General features: G+C 49.5%; 2 protein-coding genes and 1 non-coding gene across 3 annotated transcripts; 2 read left to right on the forward strand and 1 right to left on the reverse strand.

Moving 5' to 3' along the window:
• Nucleotides 1-1752: 1752 nt before the first annotated feature.
• PIGS (phosphatidylinositol glycan anchor biosynthesis class S) lies at nucleotides 1753-16187 on the forward strand. Its single transcript, XM_019423784.2, has 12 exons — nucleotides 1753-1858; nucleotides 2136-2275; nucleotides 2361-2472; nucleotides 8053-8142; nucleotides 8412-8503; nucleotides 10211-10418; nucleotides 10699-10841; nucleotides 11547-11661; nucleotides 12734-12879; nucleotides 13454-13554; nucleotides 14575-14785; nucleotides 15145-16187. Exons 1-12 carry the CDS (start codon nucleotides 1825-1827, stop codon nucleotides 15418-15420), a joined length of 1668 nt encoding a protein of 555 aa, XP_019279329.2. The 5' UTR covers nucleotides 1753-1824; the 3' UTR covers nucleotides 15421-16187.
• Nucleotides 5546-5680, reverse strand: LOC128774364 (small nucleolar RNA SNORA1). Its single transcript, XR_008418942.1, has one exon. It is a non-coding gene; the product is annotated as a small nucleolar RNA SNORA1 (small nucleolar RNA).
• A 926-nt stretch (nucleotides 16188-17113) lies between the features above and the next one.
• Nucleotides 17114-22987, forward strand: UNC119 (unc-119 lipid binding chaperone). Its single transcript, XM_019423795.2, has 5 exons — nucleotides 17114-17399; nucleotides 20929-21042; nucleotides 21508-21610; nucleotides 21815-21987; nucleotides 22273-22987. Exons 1-5 carry the CDS (start codon nucleotides 17174-17176, stop codon nucleotides 22383-22385), a joined length of 729 nt encoding a protein of 242 aa, XP_019279340.1. The 5' UTR covers nucleotides 17114-17173; the 3' UTR covers nucleotides 22386-22987.
• The last annotated feature ends 190 nt before the right edge of the window (nucleotides 22988-23177 follow it).

Below are 23177 nucleotides of genomic sequence, written 5' to 3' on the forward strand. Positions count from 1 at the left end.
TGCTACTTTGTCTGTCTGTTTTACACATCAGATGCCTCAGACGCCCACTTCTCAGTTTCTGATTTCGGCTGACTGCCTGGGCCCTCTGACTGTGGAGGACAGAGTAGGTTTTGAGTTTTACTGGGCTGGAAGTGTTGAGGGGAGGGGCACACCCAGTCACCATTCCCAGCTCAAGCTCTTGTGGGTTAATGTCCAAAGTTGGAAGGCTGCTGCAGGTCTTTCAGGACCGCCACATCAGAGGCACTAGGCTGCGTCTGAAGGATGGAGTAAGGCGAGACTTGTGCAATTCCTGAAGGCAGCTTTTGCGAATGGCCCAAAACTGGGATAAGGGGGATGGCAGTCGCTCACTTCTGTGTGCTGAACCCTGCTGGGGCTTGACACATTCTGCTGGGGTGGGGGTGGCACTGCAGGAGGAACACCTGGGCTCCTGCCCAGCAAGGAAAAGCCCCAAGGCTCAGGACTGCCAGACGGAGCAGGGTACCTAGGAGGTTGCCAAGGGCTATTGCCCATTCCCGTTTGGGGGAGATGAGGGCACAGAGAAGGCCAATTTGAGGGTCTGGGCAAGGGAAGCCCTGGTGAGGTTTCATGCTAAACTTTGACCACTTGGCTGGGGTGTGGGGGGTACATACATCGAACACCTGGGGCCGTCTGAAGGGATGAAAAGTTGAAAGAACTTGCTAGGCATGTTCTGTGTGAACTGGGCAGCCCATGCTCTGTGTAAAGTGTGCAATCAATGCTCCACCCACCAAATTATTGCAATATGGGAATGTAGGTCCAGTGTGACCTGACCTCATATTAACAAAAATAGCTAACACTTATATAGCACTTGCTATGTGCTCCCACCATGCCCTATTCTAATCACTTTACATTTACTAACTCATTTACTACAACACTGTATGAAGTAGATACTATTACCATCCCTATTTTAATATGAGGAAACAGGCACAGAGAGGTTAGTTAATTAACTTCTCAAGATCACTCAGGTGAGGTGATAAAGTCAGGATTTAAACCCACGTGATCAGGATCCAGAGTCTGTGCTCATGAATTTTCAAGAATTTTAAGTGAAGTATTCAGACTTTTACAACTTGGAAATGAATTCAAATGAATAAAAAAAAAAAAAAAAAAAAAAAAGGCTGAATGAGCCAAATATGCTAAAAAGGTACAACCAGCTTGCTGTCTCCGTATCTGAAGCTTAAGGAGAAAGAGTGCTCAGAAGAGGAGCTCTCTGAAACGGACGATAAACAGTTATCCTGATAGGTGATATTTGGGTGCTTTCCGTGCCAGGTTCTTTACATGAATGACCTAATTTTATTTTTTAAGTAATCTCTACACCCAATGTGGGGCTCAAACTCAGGACCCAAGATCAAGACTCACCTGCTCTACCGACTGGGCCAGCCAAGCGCCCCTGAATGACCTCATTTTAGTAAATATCTCCATTATCCAGATGAGAAAACTGAGACTTAGAGCTGCCTGTGGTCGCTCAACTAGTATTTAACGCCTGCAGAATTTGCTCTCTTAATCCCTGGGGCTAGGAGTGTGTTCCACAAGGAAACGGGGTACTAACGAAGAATCTTCCGGCAACACAGAAACCTGCACAGCCACTCCACTGGCCTTGGTGCTTGGGTAAATTCCTTTCAAACTCGCGGCCAGGCTCCTTGCGGACCCCGCCCACCCTCTACCTCTTTCTCTCGCCTGCCCTCCCTGAGTACCGCTTGCGATTGGCTGCGACCTCTGCCGTGGTCCCGCCCCCTCCTTGCAGGTTTCCGATTGGGGGAGGCTTTGCGTAGCTCCGCCCCTCGGCGGCTAGAGCAACTGGATGGAAGCATGGCGGCTCCCGGGGCCGCAGCTACAGACCTAGGTGCAGTGGCATTCGGGTGGGAACTGAGACTCGTAGATTGCGAGCGAGGAATGCGGGCTTGGGGATTGTGGTGTGCCAGTGGTCCCGCGGACTGGGGGGTCGGGGGTCGTTTCAGACAAGATCCTTTCAGACGGGCGCGGGCCCCTGGCACAGGGATCCCTATGAAGGCGGGCGGAGAGCTTCTGAGTGAGGGTTGCTGGGGCTCGTCCGCGTCAGGTGTGGGGAGGGCAACCAAGCCCACTTCCAGCGCCTCAAGTCGGTACCTCCGTGCCCCTAGAGGTGGTCCGAGGCAAGCGGGCCGCTCTCTTCTTCGCTGCCGTGGCCATCGTGCTGGGGTTGCCGCTCTGGTGGAAGACTACGGAGACCTACCGGGCCCCATTGCCTTACTCTGAGATCAGTGGGCTGAATGCCCTGCAGGTGAGACCTCTGTGGGAGAAGGCCTGGGGACAGCCCACTGGCAAGGTGGAGACTCAGCCGATGGCCCTGATGCTCCTTCCTCTAGCTGCGGCTCATGGTGCCCGTCACTGTCGTATTTACCCGAGAGTCAGTGCCGTCGGACGACCAGGAGAAGCTGCCCTTCACTGTTGTGCATGAGAGAGAGATCCCTCTGAAATGTGAGTTCTTGGGGAGTCAAGCCTGCCTTTCTGGTCTGAGCTCAGTCCAGAGATGGGTTAGGTTGGAGGAGCGTGGGTGTCCCTTAAATGTAGTTAAAAATTTCTTAAAAGCCCTTTCTGAATGAACAGTTCTGAATGAACAGTGTGGTTGGTTAGAAGAAAGGCAACTTTAAATAAAATTATTCACCGTTAGGGCAGCAATTTCATTCATGACAGTTGTGCTACCTGATGAGAAGCAGTTGATGCTCATTAGAAGATAGGAGAGGAGGTGGGATGTAGTAGAAAGAAGGTAGGGTTTGGAATCAAGTTGGAGTTGTATACAGCTCTTACTCAATTTGACATGGAACACTTTGTTGAGTGTTAGTAGGCACTTTTTGGTACCAGGAATTTTGGGATAAATAAAGAATTGATAATGGTTTTGAGAAATTCATAGTCATGTGGGGGGGGGGAACTTAGATAAAGAAATCATAGGGGATTATGTAAGAAACAGAGATCGTATTTAAAAAAGAGCCTTTAACAGCCTGGGAGGAAAAAAAGGCAGAGAAGGTTTTGAGGATGTCATTTTTAAGTCAGATTTTTAAAGGATGTGAAGGAATTCAGGGTAAATGGGGAAGGGAGGAAGGGAACAGCTTGAGCCAGATACAGCAATGGCTAAATTGTTGTTCATTATATGCCATAAACTAGGTGAAGCACTTTACATGTGTTGTCTCATTTAATCGTCTCTAACATGATCTCCATTTTATAAATGAAAAAAAGAGAGTCAGAGATTTTAATTTGTTCACGATCACACAGCTAGCTAGTAAGAGGTGGAGCTAAAATTTAAATCCGGGCCCGACTGATTCCAGAGTTCGGGCTTTTAACCGACAACCTATACTGCCTCCCGTGTAGAAGCATGGAGGGGGGGTGAGTCAGCATGTTGGGGGAATCTGTGTGCAGTTTTACTTTTCTGGAGTGTGAAGTGAAAATTGTGAGTGACTGTATGTGTAGGCTGAGTCCAGATGGTGAAGTGCCTGTGTACCATTTACTTTCTAGCTTTTTAACCTTGGTCACCCGTGTTTCTTAAAAGTCATATTTCATATGGTTCAACCTAATGTAAACACACATACTTTTCGTTTCTCAAAACAAGAATTGGATCATGCCTCACATGTTAGTTTGCAACTTTGATTGTTGTCAATTTATCATGGACATTCATATTTAGTGACATGGTATTCAATAATATGGACATATTGTGAAGGTAGTCGGGTGGAGTGGCCAAGAGTATGGAGAATTTGGTGTAAGAGAGCTGGATTAAAGCCTTGGTTCTGCCACTTGTGTGAATTTGGGTGAGGTTGTTAACCTCTCTAACTCTTGGTTTTCTTATCTACTACATAGGAATAGTAACAGGCTGGTCCATTTATTCAACCAATATTTATTATTGAGTGCCCATATCAGATACTGTTGTAGTCGCTGGAGATACAGCAAACAAAGTAGACAAAATACATTGAACAAAATAGACAAAAAAAAAAAGAAGAGAACAGACAGGAAGATAAACAAATATATGTTACATGGTGGGGGGCACCTGGCTGGCTCAGTCAGTGGAGTCTGCAACTCTTGATCTCAGGGTTGTGGGTTCAAGCCCCACATCGGGTATAGAGATTACTTAAAAAAATAAAGTCTGTAATAAATAAATGTATGTATGTATGTTAGATGGTGACAGGGGAAAAATAGTTCAGGACAGGGGTATAGGGAGGTTTCTTGGGGGATAAAGAGGTCAATGCTATTTTAGAGAGGGTGGCTAAGGACGGCATCATTTGAAAACAGGACTTTCAAGTAAAGACCCAAAGAGGTAAAGTAGTAAACTGTGTAGATATCTGGGAAAAGAGCATTTTTTGGTACAGAGAGAAGCAAATATAAGGTCCTGTGGTAGGAGCAGAAGTGGTGCCTTTGCAGAACAGTGAGAATTCCATTATGGGGAGAGTGAGGTGAATGAGGGAAAGGGTAAGAGGAAATGAAATAAAACCAGAGCAGTGGACAGGGGGCTAGGCTCACATACAGCTTTTATGCTAGATGAGAAGGGCAGCCCTTGAAAGATTTTATTTTGTTGCTTTTAAACATAACTACCATATCACACCTAACCAAGTCCACGGTAATTCTTGAGTATCACCTAATTTCCAGTCTATATTCATATTTCCCCAATTATCTCAAAGGTGTCCTCTTAATTTTTTAAGTCAATAAATTAAAAACAATATTTTTATTTATTTATTTTGAGAGAGAAAGTGTGAGTGTGAGTGGGGGGGGGACAGATAGAGAGGGAGAGAGAATCCCAAGCAGGCTCCCCACTGTCAGTGCAGAGCCTGATGCAGGACTTGGTCCCACGAACCGCGAGATCATGACCTGAGCCGAAACCAAGAGTCAGATGCTTAACCGGCTGAGCCACCCAGATGCCCCAATAAATTTTATTTCGGGAATTTTACATGCATGTCCTTCCACTGCTGCAGCCGATCACCATAGTTCCTCCAAAACCAGAATCATAATCTTCAAAATAACCCATTTATTTATTTATTTATTTATTTATTTATTTATTTATTTATTTATTATTTTTTAAAGTATGTTTTTACTTATTTTGAGAAAGATACAGAGAGCAAGTGGGGGAGGGACAGAGAGAGGAGACAGAATCCCAAGCAGGCTCCACACCATCGGCACAGAGCCTGACGTGGGGCTCAAACACGCCAACTGTGAGGTCATGAGCTGAGCTGAAATCAAGAGTCGGATGCTAAACCGACTGAGCCACCCAGGCGCCCCCAAAATAATCCTTTTAAAAAGAACTTTTGTTTAATCCACAGTTGTCACTATCAGTCAGTCTGATTCTTTTGGTTGGACTTCTTTGATCTCCACTGGCATGTGGACCTACTTCAGAAATTCCCCACCTGTAATCTTTGGGATCCAATTTCTTTATGTTAGGGCCCTAGAAGTCAAACTGTAGGAAGTACATTGATTGCTATTTTGGCAAATGATCTAAAATTGTTATTCCTTCATTGTCTGTAATATTGAAAAGTCTTGTTACTTCCACTCTCTACTCCATGAGCCTAGGAAAAAATGTTACAGTTCTCAATGTCACCACTGCAATAAACTTGCTGCAATGGAAACATAACCTGTGTCTTATTGTAGCCACGTTAACAATTTCTGGACACCATGAATGATAGTACCCATTTCCATCTAGAATGAGGCTTTTCACAGGTGTCCTTTTATAGTTGGTTTTATTCTAATCGAGATCAACACATCATATTTTGTTACATTTCTTTTGCCTTTTTTTGTTATATATCAGCTCCCCCTACCCCATCCTGATATACTTCTTTTTCTTTGGTTTTGTGGAGAAACCAGGCCACTTGTGTTCTAGAACCTCTCCCATTCTGGATTTGGCAGATTGCTTCCTCCTAGTTTCATTTAACTTACTCCTCTATTATCCATATTTTTTGTAAACTGGTAGTCAGATCAGGAGATTTGATCAAAATCAGTTCACTTTTTTAGATAAGAATACATTATAATTAGTGTGGTATACTTCCTATTGTGTTATATCAGGAAGCATAGAATGGATGGGTTTTTTTCACTTTGGGTGATACAAAGATGATTTAGTGAATTCAGATACTGTCAGCTTGATGTCTGTATTTTTTTAAAAATTTTTTTTGTTTTAACATTTATTCCTTTTTGAGAGACAGAGAGAGACAGAGCACGAGTGGGGAAGGGGTAGAGAGAGAGGGAGACACAGAATCTGAAGCAGGCTCCAGGCTCTGAGCTATCAGCACAGAGCCTGACGCAGGGCTTGAACTCACGAACTGTGAGATCATGACCTGAACCAAAGTCAGACGCTCAACCGACTGAGCCACCCAGGCGCCCCTCGATGTCTGTATTTTAATTCCCTGTCAACCTTTCACCTGATGGTTTTAGCATCCAATGATGCTGGCATCCATTTCATAGCAGTTGCAAAATGGCAATTTTTATGTATTTATTTATTTTAAGATTTTATTTTTAAGTAGTCTATACACCCAATGTAGGGCTTGAACTCACAACTCTGAGATCAAGAGTAGCATGCTCTACAACTGAGCCAGCCAGATACCCCAAAATGGCAAATTTAAAATTCTGTAATTTCTCCTATATTATGACCTGGAATTCTTCTATAACAAAGAACTTTCACAAGAAGTTTTAGGTTCAACTTCTCAAGTTCCAGGCGGGGGGGCGGGGAAGGGGTGTCAAAAAATCCCTATGGGATTATTTTGCAGGTATAGATTAACTTGGGGAGAATTGACATCCTTAGAATATTTAGTCTTTCCCATTTCATTCAAATCTTCTTTTAGGTCCTTCAGTAAAGTCCTGGGTGTTTTTCTTATAGTTTTGTACATTTCTTCCTGGGTGTTTGTACATTCTTTATTATGATGAGGATTGGGATTTAAAAAATACTTGCTTTTCAAATTGGACGTTGCTGGTATTTCTCAGAAAGCTATTAATTCTTGTGTATATCTAGTCATAGGACTGAATGGTTACCAGTTCTGATATTTTTTTCAGTTGCTTTTCTTTGATTTTCTTGGAAAATAATTATGCTATTTCAAAAAGTGGACATTTTGTTCTTTCAAATATTCAGATTTCGTGTCTCTTTCCTCACTGGTCTTCACTTTCTTCATTGGTCAGGAACTTCAGAAAGAACAGTGCTGAATAATAGAGGAAGTAGTGGGCATCCTCATTTTATTAATGATTTTAATGGAACTACTTTAGTGTTTTGTCATTAAGTGTGCATTTTTATCAAGAATGTTCATTGGGGCGCCTGAGTGGCTCATTTGGTTAAGCATCGGACTCTTGATTTGGGCTCAGGTCACGATCTCATGGTTTGTGAGATCAGGCCCCGCATTGAGCCCCACATTAGGCTCTGTGCTGACGTCACAAAGTCCGCTTGAGATTTTCTCTCTCTCTCTCTGCTCTGCCCCTGCTTGTGTGCACGCACGCTTGCGCATTCACGCTCTCTCTAAAAAAAACAACAACCTGAATTTGTCGCCTTATTTTGAGGCACCTATCGAAGAGATCGTATGGTTTTGCTCCTTTCACCTATTAATAGAATAAATATTGTAATAGATTTCCCTGTGGGAGAGTACTTCAGGTTGAAGGTAGTGTGTACACAGGTAGAAGCAAGAGCTGGTTAGGTGGAAGAGGTGGAATGTCGTGTATTTGATATCATCCATGTAGAAATCATTAGAATTGGCTGTAGCCTCTGGGACTTTCTCTGCAAACGATTTTCTTGATGTCCTGAGACACTGGACAGTGTTAGGGCTGGGAAGATGGGCAGAGGTCTGTATTTAGTCTTATCTTTTTTTTTTTTTTTTTCAATGTTTATTTCTTCTTGAGAGAGACAGAGAGTGAGTGGGGGAGGGGCAGAGAGAGAGGGAGACACAGAGTCCAAAGCAGGCTCCAGGCTCCAAGCTGTCAGCACAGAGCCCCATGTGGGGCTCGAACTCATGAACTGCGAGATCATGACCTGAGCTGAAGTCAGACGCTTAACCAACTAAGCCACCCAGGCACCCCTTAGTCTTCTCATCCTCTTCCTTTCCCTCTCAGACAAAATGAAAATCAAGTGCCGTTTCCAGAAGGCCTATCGGAGGGCTCTGGACCACGAGGAAGAGGCCCTGTCACTGGGCAGTATGCAAGGTACCAGAAGGAGTGATCACACTAGTTTAACACGGAGCCCTCTTTTTTCTTCTGATCTCTAAGTGTGTAGTTTCCATACCATCTTCTAACTTCCTGGGAAAGCTGGGGATGAGAGTGTGTTTCAGCCTGGGCCACTGGGGGCCAAGCCTGGCCACAATGTCAGCCATGTAGAAAGGGAGGTGGAGTTGTGGCTTAGGCACTCTGTTGGGGGGCAGAGGGATAGGGCATGGTGTTTTTGCTCCTGGTAGACCTTCTGCTCTTGTCCCCAGAGGCAGAAACCATGTTAGCTGAGCCGCAGGAGCAAGCAGAGGGCTCCCTGACTGTGTACGTGATCCCCGAACACTCCTCACTTCTGCCCCAGGTAGGGTGAGCAGGGAGGGTATGGCCTTGCCTTATCCCATCTGCTTGTCCTCTCCTAGGTCACTCCTTCTTGCAGTAGTGCTGCCCGTTTCTTGCATTTGCTACAGAAAACTCTTTTCCAAATATTTTTTTAAAAGAATGCAAATAGGGTTGTTTTCATTGACTCTGGGTCTTTCTAACTCCAAGAGTTCTATATGGTTAAAGCTCCAGTGACCATTTGAAGTGGAAAAAAAACAGGATTAAAAAAAAGAAGATGGCTTGAATGGATTATGGTGGTAAAATGGGCGATGCATTGACCTTTCCACTTTATGAGCAAGAGGCTCATTGGGAGCTATGCCATGTAGTGTTTTCTTTTAAAATTTACGATGAAATATTTTAATTTATTTATTTGTTTTAGACCACACATGAGTGGGTGAGAGGGGCAAAGGGGGAGAGGGAGGGAGAGAGGGAAGGAAGAAGAGAGGGAAAAGGAGAGGGAGAGAGAGCGAGAGTGAGAGCGAGAGCGAGAGAGAGAGAGAGAAAGAATCTCAAGCAGGCTCCATGGGGCTCTACCCCACAACCCTGGAATCATGACCTGGGCCAAGATCAACAGTTGGACGCTTAACCAACTAAGCCATCCAGGTGCCCTGAAATATTTAATTCTTATAAAAAGATGAAAGAAAATTTTAATGAACCCACCCCTGGCTTGCAAACTACAGTCTAGTAATAGTAGCTGAACCCTGTGTATTTCCATGGTTTACCCCACTCCCTTTTATTTTAGTTCAAGGTGACCGTATTTTGTGCGTGTCATTTTCTTACTTTTTCAGGTTTCATCACATATATCTCTATAAACAATATATTTAATTTTGCAAACTTTTGAGCTTTATAATAATACAGCACATGTTCTTTTGTAACTTTTGTTTCATTCAACATTTATGTTTGGGACAATCCTCCATGATAATCAAGGTGTAATTGAATCTCATGTGTTCATTTTTAATATGTTTTATTGTATAAATATCACAATTTATCCATTCTGTGCTGATGGGCATTTGGATTGTCTCCAGTGTTTGACTCTTAGAAATAATGCCGCCTTGGGGCACCTGGGTGGCTTAGTTGGTTAAGCCTCCAACTCTTGATTACGGCTCAGGTCATGATCTTGCGGTTCATGAGTTTGAGCCCCACGTTGGGCTGTGTGCTGACAGTATGGAGCCTGTTTGGGTTTCTCCCTCTTCCTCTCTCTCTCTTTCTCTCTCTCTCCCTCTCTTTCTCTCTCTGCCCCTCCCTCTCTTGCTCATGTGCGCGCATGCGTGCACGCTCTCTCTCTCAAAATAAATAAAAATAAACTTAAAAAAAGGAAATAATGCTGCTGTGAACATTTCTGTCCTTGCCTCTTTGCCATGTGCTGTTTACTTACATCAAACTTTCCAGGTGTTTGTTTATTCTGCTTTCCTTGTTCAGCATGCCGTCTCCTAGTTTTCCAGTCCATGAAGATTTAGATAATGCCTGCACTTAAGTCGGCCAGGAAGGCAAAGGTCGCAGAAATGAATGAAAACATTCATGCATGCTGATTGGTCAGAGATGCTGGGATGGTTCACTATGAATCTAAAGGGAGCAGTCAGCCTGTTGGTCAGTGGCAAAAAGCCAGATTCTCAGAGACAGGAGCCGGCACGTTCTTCTGCTTTCTTCCCTGAGTCATGGGCATTCTTTCCCTTGCTGGCCTCTCTCACAGGACATGATGAGTTACATCGGGCCCGAGAGGACAGCAGTCGTGAGAGGGATAATGCACCGCGAGGCCTTTAACATAGTCGGCCGCCGGGTGATCCAAGTAGCGCAGGCCATGTCTTTGACTGAAGATGTGCTTGCTGCGGCCCTGGCTGACCACCTTCCAGAGGACAAGTGGAGCTCTGATAAGAGGCGGCCTCTCAAGTCCAGCTTGGGTAGGGTGATGGAGCTTTGTCGTGAGAAGGGAGAGGGAAGTGAATGATGTGGGGGCATTGGGGCAGGAGGGGAATCTGCATGCAGACTCTACTCCTTTCTTCTGTGGTTTCATCTTTTAGTTGAAAGCACTCACTGTTCCTCATCCCAGTTTTGTCCTCCCTTTGGTTCCATCATGGCCACCAACCCCATTCTAGAGGAGAAACAAGTTCAGCTCAGCCAGGGGTACGACTGCCCTTGAGCCACAGAAGCCTCTGCCTTCCCTGACTCCTGTTTCTATAGGCTATGAGATCACCTTCAGTTTACTCAACCCAGACCCCAAGTCCCACGAAGTCCACTGGGACATCGAGGGGGCTGTCCGGCGCTATGTGCAGCCCTTCCTGAGCGCCCTCAGTGCTGCCGGCAACTTCTCTGTGGACTCTCAGGTAAGACAGGGAGCAAGCCGAGGGGTCCTTTTCCTTTTCAAAGCCCATCCATATTTATTATTTACATGTGTAGTCTGTTCTTCCAGCTCTTTGAGCTTGCTGATTTGCTAGGAATTTCCTGCGTGTAGATGTGGTTCTAGTGTCTACTTTCCCTCCGTGGTGTCCAGCTCAGGGACTTCTGTCAACGTTTGTTAAAAAACAACCTTCCTTATGGCTCCCTCCAGAACTGTATTCACCCAGTTGTGCCATCCTTAAGAAATTTATTTAAAAAATAAAACTTCCTGAAATATGTTAGTGTAGTAACAGTAAAGATGTGAAGAATGTAGCCTTCTGTATCACACAATATCCGTTTAGGAAAAATGTGCGAGAAATTTTTATCAGGTCTTGGTAAGTGGGAGTACTTCTGAATAACTGACTTGAGTTGAGCTTGCAGACACTGAATTATGCTACTCGTTTCCCCTCCCTGTTTACGCTCTTGGAAAGCCTGGTAAAAAATGTGGTTTTCATAGCCCGTGTATAGCGTATTAACTTTTACCCTTGGCTTTATTATTTTTTTTCCTACATCTATTTTCTCTCAGCCCTGATTTTATCTCTTATATTTTGTCCTGTGCTTACTGTATCTTTTTTAAGGCACTTCAAAACTTTTGGGACAGAGTGGAGTATGAATCAATAAACAAAGGAATGTTCTCCTTCTTTGCTTTACAGATTCTTTACTATGCAGTGTTGGGGGTAAACCCACGCTTTGACCCAGCTTCCTCTAGCTACTACTTGGCCGCACATAGCCTCCCCCATGTCATCAATCCAGTGGAGTCCCGTCTGGGTGAGCTAAGGATGAGGGCCTCTTTGCTAGGCTTGGCAGGACCCTGAAGGCTCAGTGTGGAGTTGGAGGCTGGGAGTATATGGTTCTGGTTCCCAGGTTGGGTGGTCTGAGGGCATTAAGGAAGTACTGGGCATTTAGGCTTCTTCATGAGACTCTGTTGACATCTCCCAACCCCACACTATCATATCCAAAAACGTTTATTAAGCATGACTCCCACTGATTTCTGTAAACGAATGGATAGGCTGTGTCTCCCTCTTTGCAAGCCAGCCAGGAAAAATATGGTCACACATGTAGGAAAGATAACAGCAAAAGTACACAAAGGCAGAATCTGGATTGACAGTTCTGACTGAGGTTTGAAGCTGGGGTTCCAGTTTTTCATTTGGGGGATGGTACCTAGGAAGCATAGGTGACCACAGAGTGTAATACAGACAAACCAAAGTCAGTATATCACGGGTTGTGGGATTTCGGGCACCAAGGCTAGGCCAGTGTGGACCAAGATATGGGAAGGGCTGTGTGTGATTTCTCCCTCATTCCCTCTACCAGTGCTGAATGCAGAGATGGAAGGGCATTCCAGGCAAGGGAACTCTGAGCTTAGATGTAGAAGAGTAAGACGGATAGGCATTCGGGAAGCTCAGAGAAGCGTAGTGTCGCTGAATTGCGAGGGAGTGACCAAGACAAAGCTGGCAAGGCAGGCAGGTGCTTGATCATAAGGACCATGTTAAGTAGCTTGAACTTTTACCTGGTGTGACTGGCTAGCTATTGAAGGATATTAAGAGGGAGCCGACATGAGGTCATATGTATACCTGTCTATAAAATGGGTTATAGTTATATGGGTGTGATGTGGCAGGGCCCGAGAGAGTGGTCTTAGACAGACAAGAGGGCTAGGGACTCTGCTTCATGTGTGTGGCCCATCTCGGGAGAATGTTCAGAGGTTTCGATCACAGAAACCCCAGACTGGAGGATATTCTGGGGACTCTCAGTTGGGGGAAATGAGGCCCACTGTGAGTGACCAGCAAGTTAGAGGCTGACCTGGAACCTTGGTATTCTGACTTCCCTTCTCTTTGTACCGCAGGATCCAGTGCTGCCTCCCTTTACCCTGTGCTCAACTTTCTGCTCTACGTACCTGAGCTTGCCCACTCCCCCCTGTACATTCAGGACAAGGACGGCGCTCCAGTGGCCACCAACGCCTTCCATAGTCCCCGTTGGGGTGGCATTATGGTAACGGTCACACTCTGCAGACCCCAGAGCCCCAGCTTTAGGGACAGACACATGTTCCCTGAGACTGTTCCTTCTGTTGTTCCTCTAGTGTCCTCCATGGCCCAGCCTGTGGGAGGGGCCGCACCAAGTTGGTGAGGGTGCTGTGAGCTTGTGCCCCTACTCTGCCGGCCCCACAGCTTCTTATTTCTATAAGTTTTCTGTAATGTGACCCTTTGGCATGTAGCGGTTCGCACTCACTGAGGACTTTTCCGTGTGTACATCTTAGATCTTGGCCCTATTTATGGGAGTCTTGTATGAATGACAACTTCTCCTGTTAGACTGGGAGTTTCTCATAGGTAGGAACTCTTAAAATGGAATAAATATTTTTTACGGGTCTTCTGAGGGGATAATGGAGATAATTTATGAAAAGCTCCTAGTAGCCGGTATTCAAAAAATGTTAGCTATACCATCAGGTTTGTAATTTCTAAGGAGCACAGAATATGTCTCCCTTTTCTCTCATGGCCTCCAGAGTGTCTAGAGCAGAGGCGTTCACAGTCCTGGCGTGGTGTTCGGGCAGCCTTATTTCCCCTTGCAGGTATACAATGTGGACCCCAAAGCCTACAATGCCTCGAAGCTGCCGGTGAGGGTTGAAGTGGACATGGAGCAAGTGATGGAGGTGTTCCTGGCTCAGTTGCGGTGAGTTCCTGGCTCATCTCCCTGGGGGTGTGGCCACTGAATCTGACCCGAGTCTTCTGAGCTGACTGGAATGAAATCTCACCTGGCAGGGATACCTTGGCTGGGCCTAGAGCCCCAGGGAAACCAAGAAGGGTTTCGAAGAATCATTTTATCCTTCTCGTAAGAAGGACTAGTTGCTGACAAAAACTGTTTTAAAAAAACAGACTCCTGGGATGCCTGGGTGGCTTGGTCGGTTAAGGATCTGACTCTTGATTTCGGTTCAAGTCATGGTCTTGGTTCATGGGATCCAGCCCTGTGTCGGGCTCTGTGCTGACAGCATGGAGCCTGCTTGGGATTCTCTCTCTCCCCCTCTCTCTGCCCCTCCCCTATGTGTGTCCTCTTTCTCTCTTTCGCTCTCTCTCTCAAAGTAAATAAACTTAAAAAAGAGAAAAGGAAAACAGACTCCCGAATGTCAGGTCCATAGGACGTAGATAGGGCTACTTAAGAAAATAGCTGTTAATTCTCCTGGTAACTGATAGGTTGGTAGTGGCTGCTGGATGCCCTAGACTGAGGATTCTACGGCTGTGTCTGGGATCATTAGGAAAGAGGATTCTGATTGATTAGCAATGTCTGCCCTGGGTGCAGGATTAGAGAGGGACAACACACAGGCTTATCACAAGTGGTCCTGGATCATCCCTTAACTAAAGGCTCAGTGGTCCCATTTGTCCAAAGAGACGGTAGACAGGGTTAGGGGATTAAACTAGGTTGGTGTTATCAGACATATTGTAGCCACGGGACCTTTTTTTCAAACAAGATCGTGGAAATCTAATCCAGAAACAGGTAAGAGCAAAAACACAGGTTTTAAAAGGGGGGCTTGTGGCTCTGTATTACTGAGTGTTGCCACTCACCCCCTGAGACCCTGAGGTACTTCCCTATGACTCCTGTGGTTCTGGGTAAGATGGAAAATCTTAGTCATCATTCAAGGGATCATAGCCATCTTCTACTCTCAGCCCCTTTGACCTTACTTTGCTCTTCCCACAGGTTGCTCTTTGGGATTGCTCAGCCCCAGTTGCCTGTGAAATGCCTGTTTCCAGGGCCTAAGAGTGAAGGGCTAACGACCTGGGAGCTTGACCGGCTGCTCTGGGCTCGGTCAGTGGAAAACCTGGCCACAGCCACTACCACTCTCACTTCCCTGGCCCAGCTTCTGGGCAAGATCAGCAACATTGTCATCAAGGACGATGTGGCATCTGAGGTGAGTGGGCACAGGATGGATTCTGTGCTGTAACTGGAGTGGCCAGCGAGGACCAGGGTATGGTGAGACCAGAGAGCCAGTCGAGGTCCAGGGTGTGTGTGGGCATGCCATCCTTGAGTCCCCCAGGCTTCCTCTAGAGGGCAGTGCCAGCTCCCCAGCAGGACTCCAGATGGGGTGTGAGGTTTTAGGCAGGCGCTAAGAAAATATACCATAGCCCTTTTATACTGGCCTCCATATCCTGGGCGAACTCCAGGCAACCTGCCTGGTAGGCGGAAGACAAAGTAAGGCCCATCCTTCCTCCCACCCCAACACCTCACTGATGCCTGGGACTTAATGGTAATCCCCTGCCCCCTTCCTAGGTGTACAGGGCTGTAGCTGCAGTCCAGAAGGCGGCAGAGGAGTTAGCCTCTGGGCACCTGGCCTCTGCCTTCACTGCCAGCCAGGAAGCTGTGACGTCCTCGGAGCGTGCCTTTTTTGATCCCTCGCTCCTCCACCTCCTTTATTTCCCTGACGACCAGAAGTTTGCCATCTACATCCCGCTCTTCCTGCCTATGGCTGTGCCCATCCTCCTGTCCCTGGTCAAGATCTTCCTGGAAACCCGCAAGTCCTGGAAAAAGCCTGAGAAGATAGACTGAGTAGGACAACATCTCAGTAGGAAAGTTCCCTTTCTGGCCACAGTGGGAGTTGTTAGATTGAGAGGCACATAAATGGGGCCTGCCACGAAGGACTTAGCTCCAGTAACCAAAGTGTAAACACTCCAAGCAGGATTAATCCTTCCCATTCCTCTGGCTCAGGCTCCCCCCCAACCCTTTGTGGCCTTGTCTAGAAGATGCATCATTGGGGGCTTCTTATCTGGCTTGAACTTGAAGGCCCTTTCCTGTCTCCCTGTGGGGCAGGGGCAGTCTGTTGTGCTTCTGTCCTGTTCCTCGAAGTCCTCCTGCACTCACAGGGAACATTAGGGGAAAGCCCTGGGTTGATTCTAGCCTCCTCCCCTCTACGCTTCTTTCTAACCCCTCAGGGAGAGCCCTAGCACTGCTCTCATGGAAAGGGCCAGGTCACCTCTGGGGCCTTCTCTCCCTTCCCTCCCTTCTGGCTGGCTATGCCTGTTGGGTATAGCCTGATGCTGTGTGTGTGGCCAAGTTTCCCTTCACCCTCTTATAGAGGTGGCTTGGTGCAGTGGGGAAAGTTCCAGATGGGATCAAGCATGCCTGAATTCCTTCTGCCCTTATCATCTGGGGAGCAGTGAATAAGCCACTTAATCTCCCTTAGCCTCAGTTTTGCATTTGTTAAAATAGCACTAATGATAGCTCCCTTACAAGGTGGTTATGAGGATTAAGTGTGATAAGCATATGAAAGTGTCTGACATATTTTATGCTCTCAATAAACATTGGTTGAATGTGAATTGGAATGATACAAAGTATGAGCATACCTTTCATTCTTCCTTTCCTTGGTGTCCTGTAATGGTTTCCTGTAGCTGTTCCCCTGGGCTCACAGGTCCACCTTGCTTTCACCTGGCCATGTCCCCTTCCTCCCTCCCTGCCCTGGAGGGCCCTCTGGTGGCTAGACACCTAGGCTGTTGTCCCTTAACATGTCCAGGGTTGCCCAGCACAGCTGTTAGTGTCTCCTGTTTTTTTTTTTTTTTTTTTTTCCCCCCGCAGGGGGTCTGGGAGAGAAGAGCTTGTACCAGTGTAAGCCCTCAGATACAAACTCATTCATAAATTCAGAAAAAGAGTATATTAAGCCTGGGCTGCAACAGCCACTGTGCTAAGTGCTAGGTATTATAGAGAACAAAGACAGGATCTCTGCTTTCTTGGAACTGATCGTTGAGGGGGAAGAGTCAGTGAACAAGTAAAACTCCCACAATGCATTAGAAGGAAAAAACAGGCTGATCTGATAGTGACTGGGGTGGAGGGCGGGGGCGGGGGGGGGGGGGGATCTGTAGTTTGGGTGTGAGGGAGGGCCTTTGAGCAGATGACATTGGAACTGAGACCAGAAGAGGAGGCCATCTGGGGGAAGAGCATCCCAGGCAAAGATCCTGAGTCAGAACTTTCTCGAGGGTCAGACGCACGAGCCCAAAGGCTGGAGCGCCCCGAGTAAGGAGGAGAGGTAGTCGACGTAGGCGACCCTTTAAAGTACCTATCCAAAAAACTGAATGGAGCCAAAGCCGAAGGCGAGGCCCCACCCAGCCCCGCGGGAGTAGACCCAGGTTGGTGCGCCGGCCAGCCTTACGGCAGGGGTGGGCGGGGCGAACGTCTGGCCCACCCCCGGGGGCGGGGCGGTACCTGGGCCCCCGGCCGGGGGCGGGGCTGCGGACGCTCCCCCTTCTCTCGGCTCTAGCCGGCGCAGGCAGCCGCCGCGGCAGCAGGCAAGCGGCGGCCCTGCGAGGCCATGAAGGTGAAGAAGGGCGGCGGCGGGGCTGGGACGGGGGCGGAGTCCGCTCCAGGGGCCTCGGGCCAGAGCGTGGAGCCCAAGCCCGAGCCGCAGCTGCAGGCGGAATCCGAGTCCGGGTCCGAGTCGGAGCCGGAGGCTGGCCCGGGGCCCAGGCCGGGGCCGCTGCAGAGGAAGCAGCCGATCGGGCCGGAGGACGTGCTGGGGCTGCAGCGGATCACGGGCGGTGAGCACCGGCGAGGCAGCGCCACCCGCGGTGGGAGGGCGGGAGGGAGAGAGCGCGGGAGGGGGGGCCTCGCGGTGTGCCGAGCCCGGGCCCCCGCCCCCTTTCCCGCCCTCCCCCTACCTCCCCTCCCCCACCCGGGTCCCCCTCGTCTGAGTCCCCTACCCTTCTGCCTCTGAGCCTGAGATCTCCATGTCCCCTCTTCCCTTGATCTCCTTGTGCCCGCCTCTTCTCCCTTTAGACATTTATTTTCACCCTATTCCTTCCTTTCTGAGGAGGCCGTCCCCCTTTCCAAGGTGGAGGTGGGGCAGCAGCTGCAACTGTGACCCCTTCCCCGTGGAGTCTTCAGAGCCCTTTGAAGCTGGGTTTTGTTTTTTGTTTTTTTTTTTTTTGCAATAATGAAGATGGGTGCTGAGTGTAGTCTTCTGTCCTCAGTCCCCACCCTGGAGGCTAGGTGGAGGCTGAGCTACAGTTTCGGTGACATTAAGACCCTCGGGTCTCCCTGACCGGTAATGCCCTCACCCTGGATCCCCCAGGAAGTCTGGGGCCATCCTCCAACCCCAGGAAAGGACCTGGGCAGGAAGCTTCAGTGGGTTGGCTCTGGGCCCTCTCAAGGGAATGAGTTAAAACCGCCCTTAGCCTGTCTTCTTTCCGGAGGCCTGGTCTCCGCTGTGGTTGAATTTCTGAGGTGGACTGCCTGGGTTGAAGCCCCAACTGTGCCAGGTAGTTGACTGTGTGACCTTGGGCAAGTAATTTCATCTCTCTGAGCATGTTCATCTATAAAATGGGGACAATGGCACCTACTTTATAGGGCTGTTGTGGAAATTAATTTTCTGATTTTGCATAGTGCCTGGCATGCTGTGCATGCTCTAGTATAATAGGGCTCTTTTATCCACAGTACTGAGGGCCCCACAAGACTGCCCCTGGCTGCTGCCTAGAGGCAGACAACTGGGCATTCAGGGCAGGGGAGGAGGTTACCATAGGCAGGGAACAACAGCTAGGAAGCCTCATGGCAGGGGTGGTGGCTGAACCTCAAAGAACAGATGGCATTTGGAGAGAGAGTGGCCCTCTACCCTAGCTTCATTTATCAGTAATCCTGCCCCAGCTCCCTCTGTGAGAGCAACTCTTGGGACCTCTCTCTGGTAGTGGGGGGCAGGTGCTGGAGTGGACCTGAGCCCTGCAGTTGCAGGAGCAGCAGAGCCCAAGGCTGCCAGACAGAGCCGGGGAGGGGACCATAATGGCAGGTCTAGGCCTGTGCATCTGGGTCCCTGGGGGACCAGCTTCTCTCTCCTCTCTGAGCCAGGCAACAACCATTCTTGGCTGGGCCCCCAGAGTGCTGAGCTGCCTTGCCCAAGCAGACACTAGTAGAGGGAGGGAGCCTGGACCAATCTGATGTTACTGCCAGTTGAGCTGTAACTGGCAACAGCAGGTTTAGAATTTAGGGTAGCTCTGGGACAGAACTTCCTTATAGGATGTTTGGAGGTCAGGTTGACCTGTCTGGGTCCTAGGTAACTTTAAAGGTTATTTTGCAACTGTGGGGGCTTCCAGCCTGTGCACCACAATGTGTCTCCTATTTTGGAGGAAGTTCATAGCCCTTAGAGATGGGGCAGCTGTGGGGGATGGGTAGGGGAAAGGGCTTCATGGGAACCCTTTTCTGTACAGAAGGTGAGAACAGGGTTCCAGGGATCTCCACCCTTTTGACCCTAATCACACAGGTCTGAGGGTTGCTCCTCCTGGATTACCAGCCCTGAATCCAGCTTAGGAAGCTATTTGTGGCAGAGGGAAAGGGGGCAGTTGTGTTCTGAGCCCTCAGCCACTCTGCCCCTTTATCTGGCCTTACCCTGGGTCCCAGGCCTCATCCTTCCCTTGGCAGAAGGGAGGGAGTAGGTGCAGTGTTTTGAGCCATGGGCATTCCATTTCTGTCATGTCCTCTAAGGGCAAAAGGGCTAATGATTCAAGGTGCAGTAGAAGAGACTGAGGGCAGACTGCAAGAACTTATTCCCACGTGAGAGAGAGGAGAGGCTCCGAAAGCAAGAGAATGTGGAGGAGAAGGAAGGGTTTTCCAGGGAGCTGGAGTTGGGCCACTAGGATCCTGCTCCCAGTTCTGCCACTTCTTCTTGTCCCTGCACCTTCTTTCCACATCTTGGGATTGGTGCTTACTTTCTGTGAAAATAAAGTGTGTATGGGGTGAGGTGGGCGTTGCCCACCTACATTCCTTCTCCTGTCTCCACACCCTGGACTGTGGTGGACAGGCCAGGGATCAGGCCTCTCCCCAAGCCCTGTGTAGCCCCTGCTGGACCCCAAGGTGCCAGGAGGCTCCTGGGAGGGCTTGCTGGAGGGGGCTGCCCCAGGATTGGGGAAGAGAGAATGACTTTACATTCACTTCCTCTTCCTGCCCCAGAGGAATTGGAGGTGGCCCAGGGGCTTGGAGGGTGATTTCCGGGCCTCTCTGGGGAGGATGTGATGCTGGGCAGGCTGACAGACCAGACCCACCACTGCTCCTTTATATTTGCTGCCAGGGCCTCCCTGAGCACTTGCTGCTGCAAGAGAAGTGAGGGTTGGATCAGGCGCTGATATTCCTAAACTTCCTCTGGCAGGACTCACCACTCTTCCTGGTTCCTCTTCTGGGCCTGAGGACTCCCTTTACCCCCATGCACACCCCCAAATGCACCTGCCACACCCTCTTCCTGGCTTTGCTTGTACTCTTCACTATGGGGGTGGCTCAGAGCCAAGGCCGGGTAGATGACCTTTGAGGGGGTTCCCTCTCTTTGCTAAGACTTCCTCCCATTTGGAGATCAACAGGGGTTGGGGGCAAAGGTGGCCCCCTTCCCCCAATATTATAGGCTCTGGGCTTGAGTCAGCAGAGCTTTGACTAAGCTGCTTAAGGGAGCTGGGCTGATATAAGCCGCTTATGGGGAGAGGAGGGGGCTGGGAGGTGAGGAGGAGCAGGGAAGGGGTTGTCTGCCTGCCCTAGTATGACCCAGGTCAGGGAAGTCCTTGCCTAATGCACTTAGATGTAGTTCGAGAGGCAGTTATGTGGTGGAGGTGGGGGGGGGGGGGGTTCCTTCAGAGTAGCACTATGTATCTCCTGAGGCAAAGCTGTGTCACCCCCTTTAGAATGAGGTTCTCAAAGGCAGGGCTGAACCTTTCCTTCCGTGTTGGGGACTGCTCATTAGATTGGAGACCCATCTGGCTCAAAGTCACTGAGTTAGCCCTGGCAGAGCAGAGGCTGGAATAAAGCCCCTCAACTCCAGGATGGGAGGGGCTGTGGGGGGAGGTGACCTTGTCTTCCACTCACCTTCACCCTGCTCCTCCCTGAGCTCAGAGGCTACTAGGGTGGTGCTGTTTGTCTCCCATTAGATCCCAGAGACAGGGCTGTGTATCCCCCACACTCTGGGTGTGCCCCCAGGGCAGGGACTCAATTCTCTCTTTCCAGAAGGCAGTGAACTAGTCTGGGGTCTCACAAAGGCTGAGCTGGTAGCGGGGGCTTCCGGACGGGTCCCTCTTCTGCTTAGCTGCCTGTCTTCCCTAGACTACCTATGCTCCCCCGAGGAGAATATCTACAAGATCGACTTCATCAGGTTCAAGATTCGAGACATGGACTCGGGCACTGTCCTCTTTGAAATCAAGAAGCCCCCAGCTTCAGGTGAGTAGGCTAGGTAGGACATAGACAGAGGGAGGAGGTGGGCAAGGGCTGTGAATTGGGCTACCGAGGGATTCCTCAGGCCGCAGAATAGAGCTGGGGCTGGTCCTCTGGTTTTCTTTCCGGTTTTGGGGCTGGACATCTTGGGAGGATAGTATGGCCCCTTCAGTCCCTGCCAGCCTGCCCTCTGCAGGCCTTCCTGGGAACTGCAGTCCTAGAGGCCCCAGGCCTCTGTGTCTCCCGTGGCCCTTGGAACCCTCAGTTGAAACCGGTGACCTGATTGCTGAACTAGAAACCATCCCCCCTCCCTGTGGAATCATTTGGCCAAAGGTCTGCACCCTAAATGTGCATCAGACTCTCCTGGGGAATTTTTAAGAGTTCAGACAGATGTGGGCCCTGGGGTGGAACCCTGGGTGGGCATGGGCCCCAGCCTGAAGCCCACTGAGCCCCAGTCGGGGTACATTGCAGAGCGGTTGCCCATCAACCGGCGAGATCTGGACCCCAACGCTGGACGTTTTGTCCGCTACCAGTTCACACCCGCCTTCCTCCGCCTGAGGCAGGTGGGAGCCACGTAAGTCACTGGACGGCGGCGGGGGGGTGGGGGGGGGGGTGGGGGGCAGTTGGAGGGGTGGGCAAGGGCTGGGGGTAAGGGTGAGGGTGGAAATGAGCCCTTCCTGAGTTCTTACTGAGCCTCTCTTTTGGGGGTGGTGTCTGTCTTGAGCCTTGCTAGCTGACTTCAAAGCCAAACTCAGACCCGCCCCCTCCAATCTCTCAGGGTGGAGTTCACAGTGGGAGATAAGCCTGTCAACAACTTCCGCATGATTGAGAGGCACTACTTTCGCAACCAGCTCCTCAAAAGTTTTGACTTCCACTTTGGCTTCTGCATCCCCAGCAGCAAGAACACCTGCGAACACATCTACGACTTCCCCCCTCTCTCTGAGGAGCTGAGTGCGTGGGCAGGGCTTTGTGGGAGTAGGGGGGTGGGAGGGGCTAGAGAGACCAAAGTGGGGGTAGCGTGGGTCCGACCCCCTTTCTCCTACCCTGGGTCACCTGTGTTTTGGCCACCATTCCCATGCCACCTGTGGGGAAACTGAGGCTCAAATGGGCTGGGGGGACTCTTTGTGGTGGTTCTGAGGTTGTTCAGCTTGGCCCCATCCCACAGTCCTGGAGCCCCTGCAGTGTCCTGGCTCAGGCTTCTGACCTTTGCCCTATCTGGCTGGGCCTCTCTTACAGTCAACGAGATGATCCGTCACCCATACGAAACACAGTCTGACAGCTTCTACTTCGTGGATGATCGGCTGGTGATGCACAACAAAGCAGACTATTCCTACAGTGGAACGCCCTGACCCCCAAAACAGCCCCATACCCCGGGAGGGTCCTGGACCCTCAACTGTGACCTCCCCAACACTCACCTCTCCACCCGAGGCTTCTGCCTGAGGAGTATTTCAAGAGCCCTGGACCCTGAGTCAGCAATGGGAGGGAGGGTACTTGATGGCCCCAGTCCAAATCTCTGAAGCCCATGAGGCCTGGCGCATGGGGTGGGGTGGTAGGAGGGCTGTCCGCCTCCATGTCCAGGAAGGCCTCCTGTGAGAAGAGTAGCCAGGACTTCTGGACAGCCTCGCTGGGCCTCTTGGGCCCAAGTTTAAGAATAGCGTTCCCCTATCCAGGCTTTGACCAGGTCAGGGCAGAGACCTATTCCCTGTCCCCTGCCCACCTACAGGCCATTTAGAATTGTAAATTCACAGATGAACATCTGTGGTGGGTGGGGGAGGGTGTCTGGCTGCCAAGCTTCCCAAGGGAGTCCAGGCCCTGGCCCTAGCCCCAACCTTTACCATCAGGGGCTGAGCCACCGCCCGAGGGGTGGGAGGGATGGCCCCCCGGATTGCAGCCTGTGGTAGGGACTGGACCAACTGTATATAGTTTTCAATAAACTCTCTCCTTTTCTGTTCTTTGGCTGTGGGCCAGCGTGTGTGGGTGTTGGGGGTGTGGGTGTGGTGGGGGTGGAACATTAATGTGACTCCCAATTCCTCCTGTCCCCTAGTCCTCTATGCCCTGACATCACAGCATCTAGAGTCAGCATTTACTACATGTTACAGCTGGAAAGGGTTTTTCCTTTGACAAAGATGGAGACCCAGGCC

This window comes from Panthera pardus, unplaced genomic scaffold (genome assembly GCF_024362965.1).
Source record: "Panthera pardus isolate Hobbes unplaced genomic scaffold, ASM2436296v1 HiC_scaffold_3, whole genome shotgun sequence".
Lineage (NCBI taxonomy): Eukaryota > Metazoa > Chordata > Mammalia > Carnivora > Felidae > Panthera > Panthera pardus.